This window comes from Melopsittacus undulatus, chromosome 6 (assembly GCF_012275295.1).
Source record: "Melopsittacus undulatus isolate bMelUnd1 chromosome 6, bMelUnd1.mat.Z, whole genome shotgun sequence".
Classification (NCBI taxonomy): Eukaryota; Metazoa; Chordata; class Aves; order Psittaciformes; family Psittaculidae; genus Melopsittacus; species Melopsittacus undulatus.
In genome coordinates, this window is record NC_047532.1 from 67377885 (window position 1) to 67397336 (window position 19452).

General features: G+C 42.2%; 2 protein-coding genes across 2 annotated transcripts in view; one reads left to right on the forward strand and one right to left on the reverse strand.

The window, feature by feature from the left end:
* The window catches only part of MYO7B (myosin VIIB), a 46973-nt gene extending 33736 nt beyond the window's left edge, over nt 1-13237 (forward strand). The window contains exons 38-49 of the mRNA XM_005154142.3: nt 442-599; nt 1090-1243; nt 3164-3319; nt 5926-6031; nt 6149-6262; nt 7017-7104; nt 8228-8334; nt 8792-8977; nt 9796-9912; nt 10609-10692; nt 11396-11515; nt 12163-13237. Coding sequence (XP_005154199.2) covers nt 442-599; nt 1090-1243; nt 3164-3319; nt 5926-6031; nt 6149-6262; nt 7017-7104; nt 8228-8334; nt 8792-8977; nt 9796-9912; nt 10609-10692; nt 11396-11515; nt 12163-12246 — 1474 coding nt within the window. The 3' untranslated portion in view covers nt 12247-13237. The remainder of the gene's footprint in view (nt 1-441; nt 600-1089; nt 1244-3163; nt 3320-5925; nt 6032-6148; nt 6263-7016; nt 7105-8227; nt 8335-8791; nt 8978-9795; nt 9913-10608; nt 10693-11395; nt 11516-12162) is intronic.
* A 903-nt stretch (nt 13238-14140) lies between these two features.
* The window catches only part of LIMS2 (LIM zinc finger domain containing 2), a 33199-nt gene continuing 27887 nt past the window's right edge, over nt 14141-19452 (reverse strand). Inside the window, exon 10 of the mRNA XM_031053199.2 lies at nt 14141-19090. Within this exon, the coding sequence (XP_030909059.2) occupies nt 18943-19090 (148 nt within the window). The 3' untranslated portion in view covers nt 14141-18942. The remainder of the gene's footprint in view (nt 19091-19452) is intronic.

The window sequence follows — 19452 nt, forward strand, 5'->3', positions numbered from 1 at the left end:
TTGGACAGCAAGGGAAAAATTAGTCTTCTAAAACTCATGGTCTGTTTTCAAGCCTTCTCCCTTCTGGATCTACAAGAAACTATGAAATCCTTTACTGTTAGGGTGGTGAGGCACTGGAATGGGTTGCCCAGGGAGGCTGTGAATGCTCCATCCCTGGCAGTGTTCAAGGCCAGGTTGGATGAAGCCTTGGATGATATGGTTTAGTGTGAGGTGTCCCTGCCCATGACAGGGGGGTTGGAACTACATGATCTTAAGATCCTTTCCAACCCTAACTATTCTATGATTCTATGATTCTATGATACGAATAATCAAAGGAGATAGGAGATCACCATTTCGAGAAAGAACATGACTAGAGAAGTCTGTGATAGTGACCTCCTGTGTTCACAGCAATACCGATCCAGTAATTTTATCTTGCCTGCACTTGCCTTTGTCTTCATTTAGGACTCCTGAGAAGGAATCCATCAGCAAAGCTGTTCTCCAAAAATCCCGTGGGCGCAGTCAACTGTGGGCACATTCTAAGGAGCCCTTGAAACAGCCCTTGCTGAAGAGAGCATGCACAGACCCTGATCTTCGTGATTTGGCCTGTCAGGCCTTCATTGATATCCTTTCGCTCTTCTCTTTGGGACCTGAGAACACTCAGGGGAAGGAGGAGCTAGCTGTATCCACTAAACTCACCTCCATTGAAGTAACACTGCATCCACATTACAGGGGAGACATGTACCTCAAGGTGGGGGGGTGGTATCAACTCTGTTTCCCTTATCTACAGAGGAAAGCTTCCTATTCCCTCCCAATGCTCCTCAACTCCTGCTGGCTCACTTAACTGAGAATGTGGCTTTAGGAATGAGTGAGATCTACTGCCCAGAGCAGTAGCTAATATGCCCAGAGCAAGCAGCTAATACAGTACAAATCACAGCCAAGCAGTGAGTGCTGCACAGGGAAAGAAGGTAGTAGACAGGCAGGGAATATAGACCCTCCTCCCAGTATTTGCCACTTAGACCTCAAAAGGGTCACGAACATGTTAGGATCCAGGTGAGACTTCCCATTTACCTTCCAAAATTGGCCTTTATTTTTTCTTAACAGCACATTCACCCATCATGAAATTCATGGGAGACTATCCCTCAAAACAGGTGCACTCTTCTGTGGAAGTCACTGACCAGATATTTGTAGCAGCTATCCAGGAAGAGATCCTGCGGGATGAAATTTACTGTCAGATTATGAAGCAACTGACTGAGAACAGAAACAGGTACTCACCTGAGTGCAAGCACCCTGCTTCTGCAGAGCCAGGCTCAAATGCAGGTGGTGATGAGGAACCTCAGATCCTCATGGCCATGGGGTGGAGGCAGAGGGGGAGGCTGGCCAAACGTTGGAGGGATACCTTCCTTCCCTTCTTCCTTTTCCTGGGCAGTGCTATGGGGCTCACCTGTGCACAGCACTTTGGACTACAGGCAGGCCACAGAGCAAGACTCTTCTTCCTTGAGCTGCTGCTTTGCTCCCATCTGTATTCAATGCTCACCTCTGTGCAGTATGACATGAAGTAAGCCAGGTGTTACTAAAGCCTTCTTACTCCCAGGGCAGTCTGTGGAGTAAATAACACACTGCATAAAGTTCTTGCATGCTTTCAGTGACTGCTCTGCCAGCCCTCCATTGTTTTGCAATTTTCCCAATGACAATATTTCCCTCCTATAAGAACAGAGTTCACACTAGGTCTTTTATCACCAGTAAATACTTCAGAGTAGTCATGTTAATCAGTATATACAACTGCCTTGCAGAACAGATTGGTTACATGGACCCTGCTATGTGTAAGTCCATGTAACAGCCTGGTGTTTTCTTTCCTCACTCATAAAATGATAATTTGACCAACTTCAAGGGGAACTGAATTGCAAAAGGAAGTTTAAAATGATACTAATTATTAACAAAATGGTTTGTTTCTAGCTGCATTGCATCATTGCAAATCTTAGAGAAAGAGCTTTCATTTGGTTTTCTTTCTTACTGTTCCACAAATATTAGATTTAGTGGAACATTACATATGTGCCTAAATATTAAATAGTAAATTTCTTTCTGTGCACTAAATCTTCCAGGCTATTGAATGCATAGTCTGTAACCATGGTGCCAGTGCCATGCCTGATGCCCTCTACCAATTTAGCCACTGTTTTGAGGGGGGCCACTGATGTGGAAAAAACACTGCTTGAAAGGCAGCTATTTCCATATACTTTCATTAGAACAGACAGACCAACAAATCTTTCATCCTTCCCAGGCACTGTGGACCATGTCCTGCTCTCAGATAGACACAAATACCACAGATCTACAAATGGGATTAAAATAGTGTGTTTTCATCTGCAAAATCAGAGAAATGAATGGGAATAAGGAAGCTAGGACCTCTTCATTCAGCAGTCTGGTACCCATTCAAAGGCAGACCTGCTGACTTTCCCAGCCAAAGCCACTTCACACCATTAAACATTTCAGAGCAATTCCTGGGACACAGCTGAAGTGTGTTCTGCTCCTGGCTTTGAAGGCAGAATGACTGACCGCTTCCTGGCTGCAGAGCCTTTCTTACTGCCGAGGGTGAGATGCCAGAAGAACTTTGTCAGATTTCACAAGTCCAGAGGCTGAAAGAACTGGCTTTCTGCCTGAAAGTTGTACAGACTTTATTTGGGGTGTTTAAGAACTGTACCTATCTCATTACACAATACCATCTACATGCTTATTTTTCAGAGCATGAGCATGGTTGAGGGAAAGTAAAGATGCAAGTAAAGAACAAAGCTGTCTAGCACAGAGAGCAGGTGAATATGAACAGCTGATAAGACACAATCCAAACATGTGTACTTAAACAGCATATTGACGGTGGCTTTCCAAGAGGATGGCACTGGGGCCACTGCTGCTGAGATGAGTGTTAAACTGGAGCTTATGTTTATTCATGAGATTTGCAACTGTCATGAATATTTATCAACCAGGATTTAGCATTGTCTTCACATATGGACTCTGGTTGTTGCACAGAAAATCACTGCCCGTTCCCATGAGAAGGCACTGTTGATTAGCAGCTCCCAGCTGAACAGCAGTACATACCATTATGGGAGAGTGTTTGTTTCTCTTCCCTGTAGCTGGTGTGTGGCCAAACAACGAATTACTTGTGGCTAGAGCAGAACCATTTGCTTTGTGTTCACAGGTATAGCGTGACCAAGGGCTGGCAGCTCCTTTGGCTCTGCACTGGCCTGTTCCCACCCAGCAAGTCACTGCTGAAACATGCCCAGAAGTTCATGGAGACACGTCAGAAAGAAACACTGGCCCTGGCTTGCAGTCGGAGGATTCAGACAGTGATGAGGTAAAGGATCTGGCGTTCCTCACCTGAAGGGGAACAGGGGTTCTCAGATGTTGGCCTGACCAGACTCACAGGGAAGTCTGCTGCCTCCCTGGAGCCAGGGTGAGGGACTTCAACAGAAGACTCACTTGTCTGCTGTGGCCCTGCCATTACTATCCTTTATTAGTCTTCCATGTGGGCAATGAGGACATCTCTTCAAGAAGCCTGAGGAGGTTCAAGAAGTACTTCAAGGGCCTTCGGGTGACTGGTGCAGGGTTTGGGAGCCCAAGTAGTGTTCTAATCCCTCCTGCCAGTCACAGTCAATGACAATGGTTACATCAGAAAATCTCACTAATGAGTTCCTGGCTCCGTGACTGATGCCAGCATCAGAATTTGGGATTTTTTGACCATGGGTCAGTCTACATGGCACCAGGCCTGCTGGTGGCAGATGGAGTATGCATGTCCCAAAGGGGGAGAAGGATTCTAGCCCAGGAGCTAGAAGGGCTCAGAGAAAGGGCTTTAAACTAGGTTTGAAGAGGAAAGGGATTAACACCAGGCTCACTAGAAATGAGCAAGGGGCTAGCACGCCACAGTTGGAGTACAGATCCAAAGCACAAAAATGCATCTACGCATTCTGTTACAAACTGAACTAGCAAGAAAGGTCTGTGTCACAGTTACCAACATTATGACAAGTTTAGTATTACACATCATTACTTGACTCCCAGAGCTGGGTATGTTGGTACAATGAACATGACACAACCAGAGAGAAAGGGAGGGCTACCAGGGTTTCAGGAAGTGTCAGCTAAACTGTAGGGGGAAAGTTTTCCTATATTCCTTCAGGCACTGGAACTACCTAGCTTGACACTTTGAGAACAAGATTAATCCCAACCTTCCTCCTTTTGATGCTCCTGTGAGTTACCATGTTCCTGCCACAGACCTCTTCAGTAAAGAAGCTGCCCAATGATTTCTCCCTCCTGCTCCTCCATCCTCCCCTTTCTCTTAGGCTGGGCCCTGCTTTTGGTCTGTGAGCCCTGTGGGTCAGGCTTGAGAGGAATGCTAACAAAGTGGCTGTCTCCCTTTCAGTGGATGGGTTTTGGCACTGCTGGGAAAATGCCACTGCACATTGAAATAACTTTTGAAGTGCCTGAAAAATGCATGGTGAGGAATGCTATTCATTGTTTTTTTCTATGGAGAAGACTGAAAATTTCCTGCCTCCCTATATCATGTGCTATTCATGCTGTAAACCCTGTTGAGCTGTACAGAGCTTCTTTAGAGTGGGGAAACACAGAAGAAAAAGCAGGATGGGCTGTTTGGGAGGAGAATTCTATCTGCTAAACTGCGCCAGATCTGGAATCTGGGTGATGGGAAGAGGAACAAAGACAAATTTTGTTGTCCTATGATTAAACCTGCTCTGAATAGAATATTGCAGTTGGAAGTGACCTGCAATAATCATCTGGTCCAAATTCTCCCTGTAAGTATATTGCTCTCTTTGGAAAAGGGAGAACAGGCAGCTCAAAGGCCTGACCTTTACATAGAGTAGAAGCCAAGTGAGCCCTGGGGTACACCTTTTCCTCCATAAACAGCTTTACAGCTTCATCCCCAGACTCCTGGCCAGGGAACCAGTGAACACCCTGATGAGTGTTAAGCAGAACTTGCCTTGGCAATGAGTTCATAGCTGAGGCTGCAGCCAGGCTCCTGTGGCCTCTCTCCCCTGCAAATCCAGGAATAGATAGCTGAGTAGGGTAGGTCCACACTCCTTACAGTGCCTGCACAGAACCAAAGCATGTGCTGTTTAATTTGGTTATAGTCAAGCCTTCCTTCTCCAAATGGAACTGCTATTTCAGTTAATGGAAAAAAACCTAGTTTTCAACTCAAGCTGGATGCCAGACTAAGCTCTCTTCTGGAGGGACTGGCCCAGTGTGAGAGAGGAGCTTGGCCCGTAAGCTGTGGTGTAGAAAACCTCCAAACAGCCTGTTCTGTGCCGCTGAGGGCAGGAAAATACCAGCCCCAGAAGGTAATGTGCTAGATTCATTCTCATTTTAGCTGTATCAAGGCATGACTCAGACTTCAGAGCCAGTTCCTTTGCTTTGCTCTAAGATACAATTTCAAAGAACTGGGGTTGTACAGCTTAAACTCCTTGAGTCAGTGATTACATGCCAGCTCTTATATAAGATGTAATGCTTCTAGCAGCACTCCAAACTTTCATGGGACTTGTCTCCTGAGCTGTAACTCATTTTGTATCTGAACACATCTTTTTGCAAGAGTTAAATAAAATGTATTCCTCCTTGTGGCCACTATCCTCATATTTCAATAACAGTAATGAAAAATGCTGCTAAATACGTAGAAGGGGTAATGGTACTGGCTAGGAAGGTGCAACCTATTAATGCATCCTCCCTGCAGAGTAGAACAGACTTTTAATATACATGCTAACAGGACCCCCGTTTTCTTTCTGCTAATACAGTGAAATTTGCAATGGGGTGAAGGTCCATTGTAGGCTGCCCCATCACATAGTACTAGGATTCTGGATTGAGTCTGTTGTTTGGATGGGATATTGTTGTTCAGCTCCTCAAAGACTAAACACCTACACATCCAACACTGGTCTTTGTTGTGGTGATGGTGGCATTTTCCAGGAGTGGCTCCAGGAAGTGGGCACCGCATCCTGTGGAGGTTGAGGCCATCTTACAAAATAACACCAAGATCTCACACAAGATTTGCTTCCCCAATGAAACAGAAGAGGTGAGAACTTACTTGTTTTCCTAGCCATGACATGTTCATGCAGGAGCATGTTTCAAGGCATTCCATGCTTCTGTTTCTTCCTCTTCTCTGTGTAACAAGAGTCTTATTATCTCATAGACTTTTGATGTGGGAACAAACACCAAAATCCGCACTCTGTGTCAGAACATCGCCTCCAAGTTGCAGCTGAGCTCCTGGGAAGGTTTCAGTCTCTTTGTGAAGATTGCAGACAAGGTAACACTTCTTGACTATTATGGGGTAGCCAGACTGCCCCCTCTTCTCTTATTTACCAGGTCACCTAAGCAACCACGTATGAAGCTAAGCAACAGAGCGGGTCATTACTGCTTCTGTCTTACTAAGAGAATGCAATCTAGGCTCAAACTTTTAGCACCTGACAATTCATTTGGGTCTCTCAAATGGGCTGGATGAAGATGCAGAGTTTCTATTAGTCAATCAATACAAAAGTAGTACTAAAACCAGAGAAAACAGACCAGTTAACTGCTCTCTAGTTTCTCAGCAGCTTGAGTTGCCCAGGCTGAAGCTTGGGTTGGCTGCCTTGCTGAAGACATCCCTTCTCTGGAAATGTGATCAAAGAAAAAGCTGGGTCTAAGTAAAATTCTATTATTCTATGCTTCTCATGTGCTATGTGCCTGAAAAGAACCCAGTATGTACCAATCTTTACAAAAAAGAGATGGCTAAGAATAAGGTAGGCATCTTCAGCTTCACTTCAATAGGCGGGTTGGAAATTAAAAAGCAACAGAGGTCACAATAAAAATTCCTTGTTTGAAATATAAATAATTTAAGACATTGTCACCCTATTTATTTATTTATTTCCCCTTGCCTGTCTTTCCTGCCATAATTATGCTCTCTCACTTCAGACAGGGAATAAAACCCCCTCAGCTTGATGTTTGGGTATGTTGGCACAGGCAGTGCTATGTACGGCCTGCTAATCCCTCCTTTCTCCCCTTTATTGCTTGGCCTCTTCCAGGTGATCAGTCAGAATGAAGCAGACTACTTCTTTGACTCACTAAGACAGGTGACAGACTGGAACAGGAGGAACAAACCAGGGAAAGATGGTAAGGAGAATGCCAGCCAGCATGACAAGAAGGTGCACAAGATGCTGTGTTGAGCTGGGGAAGCAGCAAATTTATCTAGTAGGATTTACTCCATCTTGGGAAGTGTGTGCAGAGCCTTATTGTATCTTTTTTGTTTGTACATGCATGGCTTCTGCCTGCACCAGCAGTAAGATCCAGTGACCTGATGCAGCCAAGCACTGGTTATGAGAAACACTAGAATATCTTTTGGGGGTATCTCTCCAGAGATTTTAAATCAGTACCAAAGATGTTTTTTACCTGTTGCATCCAAAACACACAAGTTTCATAGGCTGATCCTCTTGACAATCCAAGGCTCATGCACTACCAGGTCAGCTATCAGCCAACACATGTTCTTTACACAGTGTCACTCCCATTCCTTGGGCTGTTACAAAATTGTTGTCTAGATTATTACCTGATGATACCAAAGCACAAGTTGTATTGCCAATAAATCAAACAATATAACGCTAAAGACAGCAATTCTGTGCAATTTACCTTCATGTATAACACACATTTTGAAATCTACATCAAACTCAAACTCCCCTAAAATTTCATGTTCATTTGTCCTGACTTTTGCTTATTTCATTAAAACCAAGGTTCAACCTCCTGAAGCATTATTTATGTATCTAAGAGTTCTCTCTTCTTCCCACAGCTGATGCAGCTGCTAGGAGCTCTGAAAATCACAGCATAAAGATGTGGGTGCACTAAATCACAATTCATTTCCATAAACACAGCCATAGGGAATGTACCTGCATCAGTATAACAGAATTCAAATGTGCTGCACATCAGCAGGAGGCTCTCATGAGCACCAAGAAATAACAAACACTCATATTGCAGGCATCTTCAGTTTCTTCCTCCATCTTTGAAGAGCTTACATTGATCACTGCATGATCAGTATCCAGGGACTGACAACTAATCACTTATCTTAATCACTAATTAATTAATCACTTTCTTGGTCATCTAAAATGGCCTTTTATGTTTTTTTGTTAGTACTTTTTTTTGTTGCTATTAAAATCAGAATTACATTTCTGAAGAAACTCACAAGCTATTTAAAAACTGCACAACTCTGAAATGTATAGAGAATACTAACAAGATCTTGTTTCCTTAGGGGCTGCTATGTCTGTGGCTTATAAGGTGTACTTCATGAGAAAGCTGTGGCTGAATGTAATTCCTGGGAAGGACCTGAAAGCTGATTCAATTTTTCATTACCACCAGGTAACCAGCTCCCTAAAGCATAAATATAACAACAGGCAATGTGATCCAAGAAATCATTCTGAGAAAGCTAAATCTGCTGGAGTATTACCAAGGCTTGCATTATAGAGCCTCCAGAGGAATGCCTCTGGAGAGCACAACTCAGCCCCAGAAGAAGGCTCATTTCTCACAGTGTTCACAACTTAGCTATATTGCTTATGTTAGCAACACAGCTCCCTTACGTAGTTGTTCTCTGGAGGCGCTAATCTTGCTCTGTAATTGTATGGAGAATCATAGAATGGTTTGGGTTGGAAAAGACCCTTTAAAGATCATCTGGAGAAACCTCCAGGAGTCAAAAGTTCTTGCGATGTCTTTGGACTGTGTTTGGCAAGACTCACATCCTGACCTCACAGCTTTAGAATGTGTAAGCCAGTGTCTGCTTCATCCCATTCTGTCTGGATTCAGAGCCAGTCTCTTCCAGGAGCTGCCAAAGTACCTCAGAGGCTACCACAAGTGTTCCAAGGATGAAGCTGTCCAGCTTGCAGGACTGATTTATAAAGTGCGCTTCAACAATGACCGCACACAGCTGGCAATCATCCCCAAAATCCTGAAGGAGCTGGTGCCAGATAATCTGCTCCGAGTAATCTCACCAGATGATTGGAAGAAGGTAAGAACATGAGCTTTCATGAATTACACTGCTTGCACAGAGCTTTATGAGAGAAATCAGTCCACACTACAGTTTCAGTCTGACAGTCTTTGAAAGCACTATGGAGGGACACAACTGGATGTTGCTGCTTCATCTTAGAATCCAGATTTTGCATCCTCTCTACGAAAGCTCTGAAAGGTATCTGCAGCCCTGGATGACTGGTTTGAAATGTGCATCTCTCCTGGAGACACTAATCTATTTCCAGTTCCCCAAAAGAAGAGTTAAGAGATAGGAAAGTCAGTGATGGGACTGGAGATTGAGGAACTTGAAGGGAAAGAGAAAAGTAAGATGTGTGCTAAACTTGTCATAGTTTGGCCAGCACACCAGTCACCTTGTACCATGTGTATGCTACTCACAGCAAAAAGCTCTTTTATCCACCAGAAGGCAAGAAGGTTTCAGCAGGTACTTACCACTTAGTCCATTGAGGAAGACACAGGCCACAGTTTCAAACAGAGGGAAAATTCACCCTATGTGATTCAGCAGAAAATGTGAGACATGTCTGTGGGTGTTGAACACTGATTTTCTTCCATCCCATATTGCCCTCTGCCCTGAAATCCATCCTCGTGTGCTCCTGGACTTCCTTCACCAAACTCATTAGTAAGGGACACTGGGGAGGATCTGACTCTACCTTGTCTAAAGGCTATTTTCATTTTCACTGTCTTGTGACTGTTGCTGTGGATAAAAGACTGATCTTGGTGATGGTCTTTAGTGATAATGCTGGACACTGGAAACCTACCTGTTTCCAATTGAATGATCTTTGTATTCCTTTTTCTAAACAGAGCATTACTGCAGCATATAGTAAACATGAAGGAAAAACTGTGGATGAGGCCAAGATTGCCTTCTTGAAAATGGTATACCGGTGGCCAACATTTGGATCAGCCTTCTTTGAGGTGAAGGTAGGTTTAAAGGCCTGAATGAATGACTTTTATAGTAGACCGGCAGTGGGGCATATGGACTGCCTATAATTCCACATTTGTGTAAGTATAAAGCTGAATTCCCATAATCTATTGAGGAAAACTCAGTTACTTGAAAGTGAGGAGATTTTTATCCATTTTGAACAACGCCTGTTATTTACTGGCTATGTTGTTGTCCCAGTCATAATACCTAATACTACAACTATGCAGTAGTTGTAGGGAGGTTTTAGTTACGTAGATACTTACTTGCCCTATCCCTGCTATCCACAACAAAATGCTGCCAAATCTTGTGTCTCTAGGGTCTCTTCCCTCAAAACAGAACTGTGCTGATCTTCTCATTCTGCAGTGGATACCTCCAGGAATCATTTCTCACTTGCTAACTTTAATTTGTCCTTGCTAGGTTCTTAACTGGTTTGCAAACAACTATTAATCCTATAATCAGATTGCTTAGGAAATAATGGATCTGATTCTGCTTTTATGTAGCAGCTGCTCAAGCCATCAATATATGGCAAAAAAAAGTCATCCTTAGCAATAGTTACACAATATTGAAGAGCTTTTTTTTCAGTGTTTATCTGGTAGAGAGAACGAGAAGCACTGAACACTGGTAAAGGTCACTATGCACTTGATATGGATCATTTCTTAGATTTCTACTTAACTTGCTCTGTTACTTGTTTACAGCAAACATCAGAGCCAAATTTCCCTGAGATTGTGCTGATTGCAATCAACAAGCAAGGAGTCTCACTGATACATCAGAAGACAAAGGTAACAGTTGCTTCTGAAGAGTCTATTTAAAGAAGGATTTAATTGACTGTGCTAATTTAGGGACAGCAAAAAATGACCTTCTCCTTGAATGGCAGGAGAGGATAAGAGTCCCTCAATTTATTCTCTGTGTGAAACCGAAGGAAATGTTACTGCCTCACATCACACTTCTTTGCAGTTTCTACCCTGGAAAGGAAACAGTGTGGAACATCTCTGAAAAAAACAAGTGTAATCATGATGGACATGGACAAAGGCAGATGATGTACAGTGCATTAGGGAACCTGCCTTAGACAAATGCTTTGCAGGAAACCCAAGTTGCCTAAAAGATCAGGTTGAATGACAAGTTTAGCACATCTCTAACACAAACAGTTTGGTCCTAACTAAGTTCCCAGGCAAAAGTGTTCATGAATATCACTATTTGCTTCTAATAGGAAAACAAATAGCCAAGTGAGATTTAGATCATTGCAAATACAATAGCAGTGTGCTAAGGCAAAGATCTATATACAGTGAAGTTTCATTAGAGTGACTGACTCACTTAACTTGGTGAAAATACAATGTACCACTAGTCTGGATGCAAGATCTACCTTGATCCACTATGTTTACAAAGTGAGAAAGAAAAGAATGCTCTGGCTTTACAGGTTTTCTCACATAACAGCCTGTTTTTATTTGAGAAATGTTCTAGAGCTCAGTTTGTTTCCCCTTACAGGATATTTTAATAGTCTACCCCTTCAACAAAATCTCCAATTGGAGCAGTGGGAGCACATACTTCCACATGACAATAGGGAACCTGGTACGAGGAAGCCGGATCTTATGTGAGACATCTCTGGTAAGAAGGATCTTGTCAACTTACACACAAGAAACTCATATGTTTTCCTTTACATCCAGAATTGCTACAAAACACTGGTGTCAAAACAGACGTTAAAACCAGTGCAGGTACAAAAAGCATTCACTGCTATGTCAATAACTGAAGTTTAGAACTGGTCCAGTGCCATTTAATGCCATCTAATACAAAGCTGTAAGCCACAGGGACATGTGAAAATAGTAATTTCCCAAATTCTTCTTCCCAAATCTATCCGAGACATTAAGAAAAGACTGTACTTACCCAAAATACTATGCAGGAGGCTTTTTGTCATGCATGGTTTGATCCATCTGGACAGTAATGCCATCCTTGTAGGATTTTACACTTGAGTAGTATCACTTCTTTAAGAATTAGTTTCAGATTGCCCACACTCTCAGACAAGCATCGCTGTATTCATATTTAAAGGTAAATTTGTAAAGATAACAGGAAAACATTTAAGGGCTAACTTCTCTCATAAAAAAGCTTGGATTCCTAAGTATAACATGTTAATCTATAGAATGAATGACACAGAGACAGGGAAGAACCAAAGAAGAAGATAAAACAGGGAGGACATTATAGTTATTTTTGCTTCTGGAGCATTGTGAGAGATGTCAGACCTTTTTCTTTTCTGACAGGGTTACAAAATGGATGACCTGTTAACATCATACATTCGCCTGCTAATAAGTGCTGTAAACAAGCAAAAGAACCTCTCGGCATGAGAGCAGAAACAGAACTCATGACCCGTGTCTGTGCCAAACTACCTGTAATTTCATCTCCTAGAAGAAATGTTGTTTAATGAGCTTGATGACCAGTCTTGTGATCACACACTGAATGAACTGTGTTACTGAAATACTACAAGAGAAGCTTGAGTGAGGGTGTGCTTTCAAGTATCTGTAATGCTTGTCTGTCTTAGATGAATATAAGAATTCTATTCAGATTATGGATTTAGAGAAAGTCCAGCTGGATTTTAATGTAATAAGGAGGCAGGAGGATGGAGGAACCCTAATATGAGAGCCTCTAAATTTCCTCTGTTCTTAAAGAGAGACACACATTAACAGTTGTCTTCCTTTTGGAAAGAAAATGCCAGCTTGCTGTATATGTGCCCATACCAAATGTATAAACCCCTCACGATCCTTCTGGCTTTTTGGGTTTTAAGCAGAAGGTGTCAGAAAAGTTACCACAGGGATAACTGGCTTGTGGTGGCCAAGCGTTCACAGTGACGTCGCTTTTTGATCTTTCAATGTCGGCTCTTCCTATCATTGTGAAGCAGAATTCACCAAGCGTTGGATTGTTCACCAACTAATAAGGAACGTGTGCTGGGTTTAGACCATCGTGAGACAGGTTAGTTTTACCCTGCTGATGATGTGTTGTTGCAATAGCAATCCCGCTCAGTACGAGAGGAACCACAGGTTCAGACCCCTGGTGCGTGCGCTTGGCTGAGGAGCCACTGGTGCGAGGCTCCAATCTGTGGGCTTATGACTGAACACCTCTAAGTCAGAATCCCACCTAGACATAGTGATACTGCAGCGCTGCCGGTGCCTTGGTGGGCTCGCGGTAGCGGTCACTGGAGATTGACCCAGAAAATGGCAGTCTTGCTCAGAACGTAGGAGAAGGAAAACTCCTCTCTTCAAACCCGGACTGATGGAGCTTGTCCAGCTTTGCACGGTCTGCCATCTAAGAGAAGGGTACTCTTACAAAACCTATGACCTGTGGACTTTGCTGTCACCATCCCAGCTTGCTAGGCCTGGCAGTTAAACCTCAGGGGTAAAGGGTGGGGCCAGTTCTGTGCAAGCTGCACCTCACCTAAAATCTCCCCTGCACAGGCTGGCAGGCCTTGGCTCTTAGCTGTCTGTATGGACAGGTGAGGGTCGGATTGGTAGGTGACAAGGTGCATGGGAAGCTGCAGATCCAACCTTGCATGCAGGTGGACAAGAACATGGGTAGCTTGAGATTACTCAGGAGATGTCAGTCGTGGTCGGACATTCCCTGATTGCCTGAGCACCCTTTTCAAACCAGATTTGCATATCCCACTCACCCTTGGTCATCATGCTTGAAGTAAGTGTGGTTAAAGCCCTTCCCAAAATCTTCACTCGCAAAGTCAAGCCATCAAACCCCTTAAGTCTTTGCAAACAAAGGTAATGTTTTTTCCTCCTATTGGAAATTCTAAGCGTGGAGAAATGCCCTTTAATAGTAGGATAACTGGACACCTTGAAAGGAAAGATGCTGGTTTTCATCCTTTTATCACTAAGTTATGTGCTGTAAGCTACCGTGGACTATGACAGCTAGTTACTGTCAGAATCTTAACAGTCATTCCTTTGTGATGCTAAATTAGCAGACTGTCCACTGGTTTACCATTGCCTTGGTTAAATTAGTTTTCTTTCTTCCTTCCACATTTTACAATGTACTTGGTAATAACTGCTTTCTACTATGCAGTTTCTAGTAAGCATAAACAAACTCTGAAAAAAGTCTGGATTTTGGGTCATTACTTTTGCTCCTACTTCAAGTTACAGATGTGCTATTCAGCGCAAGTCAGACTTGAAGAATGCAGTCTAACAGACATCTGCTGAAAAGAGACTTTAATGCTCTATAAAAATGTTCTCAGCTTGGAGTCATGCAGACATTCCTTCATGAGACAAGAATTAATAGCTTTAATTTCTCCTGATCTTTTCTATTTCCTGTAGCAGGCACTTTGAGTAGTAAAACTTGTTCATATCTCAGACCTTTGAAAACACACAACTTTGGCCCTTTAGGAACCATAGCATGCTCAGAGTATGTAAAGGATATACATACACGCTGTAGTGGTTCTAAGCTTAGACACCCCATCAGAGAACAAGTATTCCTTCCTCAACAAGACCCTTCCTTGCCCACAGTGAAACATGGACATGTCTTAAAGCATTTACACCAAGTTCCTTGAGACACAGCCTGGCAGGGCTGGAACAGCAGCTCTGCTAGAACTCTCTAATTTGCCAAGGTATGCACAATGGTTCTCTTGTTCCCTCTGATGTGTCTGTGTGAAATTCAAACAGTCATAGGATTTTTGTACATGGGTGGCAGGGAAGAGCCCCACTCTCTTTGTGCATATAAATGAGTGCCATACTTGTCAGAATAGTTGATCGTTTTGCATGCAATTAGATATTCCTGCTGTAGTGACCATTGCTGGCAATGGAAATGTCTGAGACTAATGATTTGTTTTGTCATCCTATGTAAGAAGCATTCAATACTTTACCTGTACAAAAAGAAAATTTGCAGCCAAACTGTATTGTTTCTGGTTTTTAAATAAACACTGCAGAAAATCAACCACAATGTCTTTTTTAACAAGGAAATGGAGTATTTGCTCTATATTCATGTAACCTAAACCCACCAAATATCCGCTACAGCCTGTAAACAATCAAACCATCTCATCTACTTGCCATACAATACGATTTGTATGCACATGAATCATACTCATCTACAACATGATTTATACAGCACTGCTTCTAAAAGCTAATACCCCATCAACCAACACATCCCCGGAAAAGCAGCAGAGATCCAAAACGTGAGTTCACCACACCAGTGAATCAAATTTGGGCAATCCCCAGCATTCCTCAGGGTGTGTAGTGCTCTCTGGCTCAGCATTCTAAATGTAATTTGTTTTTCACTGTGCAATACACAACTTTTTACATTTGCTTTTTTTTGTGTGAAGATTTAAAATGTATTACAGTTAACTTTATTATAGAAACAAAAAAGGGACAGTGTTACAATATTTGAATCCACAATCACATGTTTTGGTTAGCACAGGCAATGTGCAACAAAATGAGAGCTCCACACAGTGCAGAATCCACACTGCTCATCAAGGCCTGAACCAAGACAAGTATTCTTTTACTGGGTCTATACCATCCTCAGCACTTAACAGTGCTTTACAGACTAGTGCAACCACATTTATTACGTTTGCCTGCAACCTATTCCTTCACCATCCAACCACTTTTAAAAAGGTGTCAGTCACATCACAATACAAAACACACACCATCTAGAAACTCTCTGCACAGAAGGTTGAACAGTATTTGCCTACATTGCACAGACTGCTGTAAAAATAAACACCAGGATGCAAACTCTACAGAGTAGATTTGCTTGCTGTAAAGAAAAACTTTGATTAACATACCCTTTGAATACAAACAAGCTTCACATAGTGTGGTTTCTAACAGCAAAACCATTTCAAGTGTACTCAGTGAATATTAGTGATTTTAATTCAGTATGTATAAATATGAATGTAAACTATAGATGTATATAATGAGACAACAGCTTTTGGTAAGTGTAGACTTCTGAGTCAAGTTCAACCTTGATATAAATCTACACTCTCCAGCGGTATGATACTTAGGATTAATTTGGCCAGCACGTCTATTCACAGCAATGGAAAAAAGCATGCAGCTTGTTTCTGACCAAGACCTTGACTTTTAAAATACCCCAAAACCAACCAAACAACAAACTAACAACCAACAAACCTAGCAACACATTAAGGAAAAGTCTTAAGTCTGCACTATATTCTACTTAGTTTTTAAAAAGTGGACTTAAAGAAGGGGAAGGTACTTTTATTAAACTATTTACAGGTATTTTTCCTACTCCTTCAACTCCACTATTCCACAAAAGGCATGTCAGTAATACTCACTCTCGTAACTCTGCACATTGTAGGCTATGGGGAGCAGAAGTATAAGAAAAATAATTGTGAAACATTGCTAATTTAAGAGATACTAAGAGAACATCACCCTCCGCTAATACAGAGGTCAGGGAGCATCATGATTTTTTTCCCCCAGTAATTTGGGAAATGCTCTAAAGATAAGGACTTAATCCAAATGTTAGATAACCAAACAGCTCATCAAAGACAGTATCAGCTATACTTTGGACACTGAAGCTTATTAGGTCTGAGTTGCAAATATGAGAGAAAGTGAGAGCACACACTCTATCGCTACTTGCAGTACAAAAGTAATGCCATTCACCTCTACACACATGCATTTTCCATTGCTGAACTCAAGAGTGGCCACTGAAAGAATACTACCTGTTGCCTGCTAGTTACATGTCTTTCCATATTTACCAGTAGCTATTTGGCTGTGTATTCATCCACACCTTCCCAGGAGGCTGAAGATACACATCTGCTCAGCTTTAGCGTTAGATATGCCCTGTGACTAAAGATAGGAACAGACCTGAATGCTTCATGCTGAGAAGACTCTGCATAGGATACTGAACTGCACCTAGATTCTTTGCACTGGCCACATACTACCACACCAAAAGACATGCTGCTCTTTGTGCACTTAACTACAGACCATTTATAGGCTGGTGAGAGAAAAGTGATTAGCCACATGGTCTCCTAAAGCAGTGACAAAAGCAGCTACTATTACTGTAAGCTACAGCGCATATTGTTCAGAAGAGGATTGAAAGAGTTCTACTGTTAGGATTAGGCCTGTCCCCTCATCAGTGTTATAGCAGATACAGTATATCCCAGTTAAAAGTTTATGGTGGCTTATGGCACCAAAAAGCAAAGCAGCTGAAGGAATCTGAATTAGCAAAGCCATTAAGTATCTAAGAGATGGTCCCACATGCAGGATTCTTGCCTGCACAGAGTTAACAAAGATTTCCCACCACTGCTGTGATATCACTAGTGCTATTTCATGGGTAGTAGCTACAGCAAATGTGTGAACAGCTGTCAATGCTTTAGCTGTTACCTAGTTTAGATCTATTTTGAGCAAAGTGTGATGGCAGTGAGGGCAATTTTAAGGTAGATTATTGCCCCAATCTAGTTGCTTCTCACACATGCAAGAAGTGAGGACGTTCTAACTTCTTTATAGCTAATTCTCTTGGGACTGCAGGGTGGTGGCAAGGCCCAACTGTTATGTTCATTTGCCCTACTAAACTAGCCGCTTTTTGCAAGATTTAAATCATGCAAGGGACAGCAGTCCTCTAGTGCCTTTCATCCTGTTGATCTTGTAAATGAGCAGGCAGAGACTCCAACTATTCAGGCTGCTCAGCCTAGTTCAGGACAAGGAACTATGGAGGACACCTGCAGAGGTCTCAGAAGCTCCCCATGATTACAGACACCCAAGTGACCTCAGGAACAGCACTGCTGATGGCTCACCCCTGAAAAAATATCAAGGATGTTCAAACCCAGTAAATTTCCCAAGTTTTATAGCAGAGACAGGACCAGTGAAAATTCACCAGTGATAGGCAAAACTACACAGCAGAACTATAGGTTAAGACGTACAGATTCATATCTGAGGTCCTCTCTTTAAGTACACTCAGGTGTTAATATGAAAGGTGATAGGAAATTCTCATTTGGGTGAACTTTTTAAGAGAAGTAAGTCCTAGGGTTTTTTTTTCCTGCACAAGACCACATTTGCTACAAGCCATAAATATCAGATACCCCTTAATGTAATTAGGCTCTCTGAAGCATGACCAACAATTGTGCCCTCATCTTTCAAATTAAGTGAGAAGGACAGGGAAATTGGAATGCTTAACTTGCACCATATTAACAATTTGATTTCATCATGCAAACAAATAACCAAGGCTCCAGCCACACTGCCTTAAGAAATGTCAGCTGTGCCAGTGGACAGGACAGTGGATAGTGTTGACCATTAGAAGCTTTCATATAGTAATAGAGACCAAATGGAGAAACTTTACAGTGTCAGTTTCTAACAAAATCTTTCTTTTGCTGTAGCAACCTCCTCATTAAGGAGAGCCCAACTATCTTGGAGAGGGTGGTAAGGCCTTGACAATTACCTCCTTAGAACAGAGCAGGGAAGCAGCAAAGCAAACTTCTTCAGCTGCCCTAATACTGGACCTAAGTTAGACAACTGAGCAGCATAGATGCCATAACTATTGGTTCCTGGGCTTTCCCAGTAAACCTGCAAACCAGAAGGACTGCAGAGCATCCATATATGCTCAGTAGGAATCTGGAGAAAGGTCAGTACATTTTGCATGTAGCAAAGAGTGACAGCTTTCAGAATATTTGTCTACATGTTAAATATCTTAACCCACGGTTAGAAATGTTTATACTTCAACTGAAAAACAGCAAATCATACATTTCTTCCATCCCTACACTTAACTGCTGCTTCCAAATTCCTTAGACTATGGAGGACTGGAGAGAGAGCTACATTTCAGCTGAGGAAGAAAGACTGTGTACAATTCACAAGGCTGAATTATTTGTTATTAGAAAATTAATAACCAGCCTGTAAACTGCTCAAGCAGAAATCATATTTCTCTTTCTGCCAGTGTTAACAGATAACTGCTTGAGAAAAGGGATAGTCAAGATGAAAGCTACATTAGCAGAAGAAGGGGAAGGTACTACTTATCTTTGGTTTCACTTGTTAGTAATTGCCTCTGTAATCAACAGCTGCTGCTCACAGCAGCTTATGACTGTAAGAGTGCAGTCAGTAGACCGACAGACCTGTTTAAGCAGAGTTTAAATCCAGAGCTTTCGGTTGTGTCTTCTTGGATGTCAGCTCTGACAATTTCTTCAGGCGTTTCTTCAGTTCCAGAGGGAATTTTTCATAGCACTTCTTGCATACAGGCTTCATGTCAAACTCCACAAACTTATTCCTTTAACACAAAGAATAGGCTATTAAAATGCTGTTTGCAAACTGCATGCTTCACTAAATCAAGTCTCCATGCATTTCTGTAAATGCTGTTGCTTTTATTCTACTGCATGTATGAAACAACTCACTTCCTCATCTGGTACAGAGATTGGTTTCTTATCAGGGAACCAGCATCTTCAGTATTGCTAGTTAAATAAGGAGCAAGATTTTGCTATATTCTTGTATGTAGCAGTCTAGAGCAGTAATTTTGTTATCACAGTATGAAAGCATCACTTCAAAGGTCCTTTTAGTGACGAATTAGAGCTCCTTCATGTACAAGGTCAGTGGGGTCAACACAGCATAGTAGGCTGAGGGCTTGAACCTGAG